At 36.9% G+C, this 4,911-nt stretch overlaps 1 protein-coding gene across 1 annotated transcript; it reads right to left on the reverse strand.

The window, feature by feature from the left end:
* On the reverse strand, positions 3,111-4,301 carry LOC109233808 (ethylene-responsive transcription factor 2-like). Its single transcript, XM_019399671.1, has one exon. It carries the CDS (start codon positions 4,032-4,034, stop codon positions 3,282-3,284), a length of 753 nt encoding a protein of 250 aa, XP_019255216.1. The 5' UTR covers positions 4,035-4,301; the 3' UTR covers positions 3,111-3,281.

Here is a 4,911-nt window from a genome sequence, read left to right on the forward strand (position 1 = left end):
GTCCTCACCAAGCAATAACATGTGCACGGCATCACCCTTCGTGCTTTTACTCTCATTCCTCACATATATCAATAGAATGGGCACGGAATGGTACATCGTGCGGCCCGGCATCACCCTTCGTGCTTTAACACTCTTTTTCATAATAAGCAAACAATGCACGGCATCACCCTTCGTGCTTTACACTCTTTCCTTACCATAAACAAACAATGCAAGGCATCACCCTTCGTGTTTAAACACTCTTCCTCACCCAATCAACAATCACGAACAAGGGCAAGGGAATAAATAAACAATAACGAGAATCCCGGAAAGGGAACACAAACAACAATAAAATAACCCGGCAAGGGTACAATATCAATAACCAACAACGTCCCGGCAAGGGAATAAATCATTAACTCTTTTCTTTCTTTCACTTTCATCTCATAGTTCACATTATCACTTGAGCCAATGCTCCAAAGAGTTACTTATCTCATATACCTTCACAATTCGTATTTCAACCCGAGCCAATGCTCCACGAAGTTTCAAGATCACAATTCCTTTCACAAGGTCTTTACAACATATAGAATTCATCATTTAAGCATGGAAGGCATAACAACAACCAAACTATTCGCAAATAAGGACTCACGGTCATGCTAGACACCAATGTCTAGATACTCATCACCATGCCTATACATCGTACTCGACAATTAGCAAGTTACAAATAAGACTCAACTCCTATTCCCTTAAGCTAGGGTCAAACCAAACACTTACCTCGATGCCTTGAACTCAACTCAAGCCTCAACTATGGCTTTACCCCGTAATTCCACCTCCAATCCTCTCGAATCTAGCCACAAATTACTTAATTACATTAATAAACACTAAATGAATCAATTTGAATGCATAAAAATAAATTTCCCAAAGTTTTTCCCAAAAATTCCAAAATCACCCCCGGGCCCACATGGTCAAAAGCCGAGGTTCGAACAAAAACCCGGTTACCCATTCCCCCACGAACTCAAATATGTAATTTATTTTGAAATCGAACCTCAAATTGAGGTCCAAATCCCCAATTTTAGAAAAACCTAGGTTCTACCCAAAACCCCCAATTTCACCCATTAAAATCTTTGATTTTAAGTGAAAAACATGTTAAATGATGTTAATGATTGAAGGAATTGAGTAAAAATTGACTTACAAATGATTTGGAATGAAACTTGTTCTTGAAAAATCGCCTAAGGAGTTTGGGTTTTGAAAGAATGATGAAAAGTGGTAAAAATTCGACTAAGTATAATATTTGCTGGGCCTCAGATGTGGCAATTGCGAAGTCGAGTTCGCATTTGCGAACTCTGAAGAAAACTGGTAGGTTCGCATTTGCGAGAGAAAATGTCGCATTTGCGACGGCTCGCTATCGCATTTGCGAACAAGTGTTCGCATTTGCGATGGCTGAGGCTACATGCGGGCATCGCATTTGCGATGGAATTCTTCGCATTTGAAGGATGCTGCCCAGGTGAAGTCTCGCATTTGCCTGCAAGTCAGGCGTACCAGCAGTCTTATAAGTTCAAAAATGCAATCCGACACCTATCCAAAACTCATCCGAGCCCTCGGGGCTCCAAACCAAATGCGCACACAACCTCAAAAACATCCTACGGACTTACTCGCGCGATCAAATCGCCAAAATAACATCATATACATCGAATCAAGCCTCAAAACTCATGATTTCTTCCAAACTCTCATAAAACATAAATTTTCCATTTTAAGTCCGAAACACGCCAAACGACGTCCGTTTTCAACCAAACTTTACAGAAAGCGTTTAAACCATATATAAGACTTGTTCCGGGCGCCGGAACCAAAATACGGGCCCGATACCACAGTCTTTTAATCAAATTTCATTTCCAGTTTCCTTAATAATTTCAGAAAAATAATTTTACTCAAAAATTCATTTCTCGGGCTTGGAACCTCGGAATTCGATTTCGGGCATACGCCCGAGTCCCATATTTTTCTACGGACCCTCCGGGACCGTCAAATCACGGGTCCGGGTCCGGATCCGTTTACCCAAAATGTTGACCGAAGTCAATATATTCATATTAATATCAAAATTTAGCATTTTTCACACGGAATTCATATTTAAGCTTTCCGGCTACGCGCCCGGAATGCGCACGCAATTCGAGTCAACCCTAAATGAGGTTTTCAAGGCCTCGGAAGCACGGAATGAATGAGAAAACAGGTGATGACCCTTTGGGTCGTCACAAATCTACATTCCAGGAAATTCATACGCTCCGCGGACGGAGCAAAAAGTGGAGTCCCGTCAAGTCATCCCAAAATTGAGATTCAATCTCCTTAAGATATACTCAATCTATTCTAATAATACTTACTCAAAAGAAAACAAATTTTTGACCTTGTTTTAGCTACAAATAGCTAATTGACAAATATTGATAATATTTAGCTAATATTAGTAATATTAAATGAATTGTCAATTTTAATAATAAGCTATTTATAAATGAATATAGCTGGTAGTTTCCCTTTGAGTTATGTTATTTGGTTTATGGTAACATAATGGAGGTTTATAATTATACAATCCCTCTCAAGTCGATTTTTTTCTTCTGTAAATCTTAAATATGAACAAAGAAAGGCAAACTCTTGAGTGGGCGTTTGGACATAAGAATTGTAAAAATTGTAAAAAAGAAAAAACGTAAAAAAAATTTCAAGAGAAAATGGCATTTGAAATTTTGAGTTGTTTTTGAAAATGAATATAATTTTGGGTTGTTTTTGAATATTTATGAGTGATTTGAAGTGAGATTTTTGAAAAACAACTTATTTTGAGTTTTTCAAATTTTTAAAAATGTCCGAAATTTATTTTTCAAGTGAAAATCGAAAATTTAATGGCCAAACACTGATTTCGAAAAAAGTATAAAAGAATTCCAAAAAAAGGGAACCTTTTTTGAGGTATTTCTCTTTCAACACATTGTTTAGGTTTTTGTACACTTTACTTTTCTTGTTCCTAAATTATGTTTTTCTTTGTTCCTAAGCAAGTGTTTCATGGTCTTTCTATTTATTCTTAATTAAAAACTTTTATAATCTCAATAATATTATCAATTATTTAAGATCAATAATCGTAAAAATCTTCCTTCGAGTCACATAAATTGAGATGAAGAGAGCAATAAATGTTATTTTAAACGAACAATTTAATACATTGAACAAATTCCTCAATCCTACCGAGAAGAACAAATTTCTACGAGGAGAGGAAATGAAATAAAATATTGAACTCAACCTATTCATGAAATTGTACAATTTTGAAATTCCCAAATTAACCCTCAGCTGTATAGTTGGGCAACCTTCTTCGTCCTCTTCGTCGAAACATTTTCCGACGACGATGAGGAAGAACTCTCCGGCGAAATTGACGACCTCTTCGAACCAACCCGAACCGGTTCCGGTTCACCCGAATCAACCCTCAACGGAAAATTCAACAATGCACGCGAGCCCCGAATTCGGTACGCCGCTTTATCGTACGCCAACGCCGCATCCTCCGCCGTCTCGTACGTCCCCAGCCAAGCCCTAGCTCCGTTCTTCGCCGGATCCCTAATTTCCGCCGCAAATTTTCCACACGGCCTCTGTCTTACTCCCCTGTAACGCTCTGCTTTTTTCGCTCTCGGCGGCGCAGCCGCAGGTGCGGTGAAATTATACATTTCCGGCGAACTAACGCTAACTTCAGGTTCTGTTTTGACAGCAGATTGTGTCGGCTCGTTAATGGCATTATTGTAAATATACATGTTTTCTGTGTCATTTTCTAAGAAATTAGAAAATTCAGGCTCGATTTTGACAGCAGAAGCTGAATGCTCAGTAATGGCATTACTGTAAATATATCTATTTTTCGTGTCATTTTCATTAATTGGAAATTTTTCCCAATTATCAGAAAATAAATTAGGAAATATTTGGGTCTCAGTGGAATAAAGAGAAGTGGAATTTTCGGAATTTGATAAAGGGGAGTTCCAGTCTTCAAGTAAGTGTTGCCTAATTGATTCAAGAAGTTCAAAATTAGTGATAAATTCACTGTTTTCAAACATCATTTTTGCTATAAAAAAAATAGAATTAAATTTTTGAAAATTTGGATAGTTCAGATTGAGTTATGAGCTTTTCCAATAAAAATGAGTAGTGGGGGTTTATATATACTCGAGGGTTGAAACTGTAGCAGCTACTTTCGAAGTAACGAAAGAAAATCAACGACGGGAACAAAAGAATTTAAATATGAAAATGTGATTTGAATATTTGAGTGTGAATAAATTCTGCAGAAACTAGAGAGAAAAATGATGAAATTGAGTTTTTTGGAAAATAAGGTTGAATGGGGTATATATATGAATTATGAGAACAGGTGCATGCACGTAGCTGATTCCTTTCATGATTTGAGTAATTAAAGAAATATTTTTGGAAACTTTGTTGAGGTTCTATGAAGTTTCTATGTAGAGAAAGTTTGACAGAGTTTGGTAGATGAGGACTGCAATCACGTGCGTTATAATTCTACTATATTAGAAGTGGGAGTGCACTAGGTGAAGCTAGGCAGGGGCGGATTTATAGCCTATTTTACGGGGAATGTGAACCGATGTTCTTTTGCTAAATCAAATATTTTATGTATATATTTGTTAGAATTGATCTAATATATTTGCTGGCACCCATGCTCTAAAAAGACTAAATGATGGTTGGCTCGATTGTTAATTAATCTATATTTGCATTGCATATGCTCACCTATATAACAAAATGCTCATTATCAAGAGGTTACCTAGGTTCTCCATTATCAGAGTCCAATTTCGGAACCTCTAACTAAATATGGAGAACCTCAACCATCTCACCGTATCTCTTTGTGATGGTTTTGAATATATACGCAAAGAATGTAAGTGAAACTTTTGAACATGGAATAATCTAAAGATATTCAATATATTTGACATTTGA

This window comes from Nicotiana attenuata, chromosome 10 (assembly GCF_001879085.1).
Source record: "Nicotiana attenuata strain UT chromosome 10, NIATTr2, whole genome shotgun sequence".
Classification (NCBI taxonomy): domain Eukaryota; kingdom Viridiplantae; phylum Streptophyta; class Magnoliopsida; order Solanales; family Solanaceae; genus Nicotiana; species Nicotiana attenuata.

What these genes read in the sequence shown, in the direction of transcription:
- LOC109233808 (XM_019399671.1), bottom strand. Translation starts at nt 4,034, where the DNA reads ATGATGTTTGAAAACAGTGAATTTATCACTAATTTTGAACTTCTTGAA.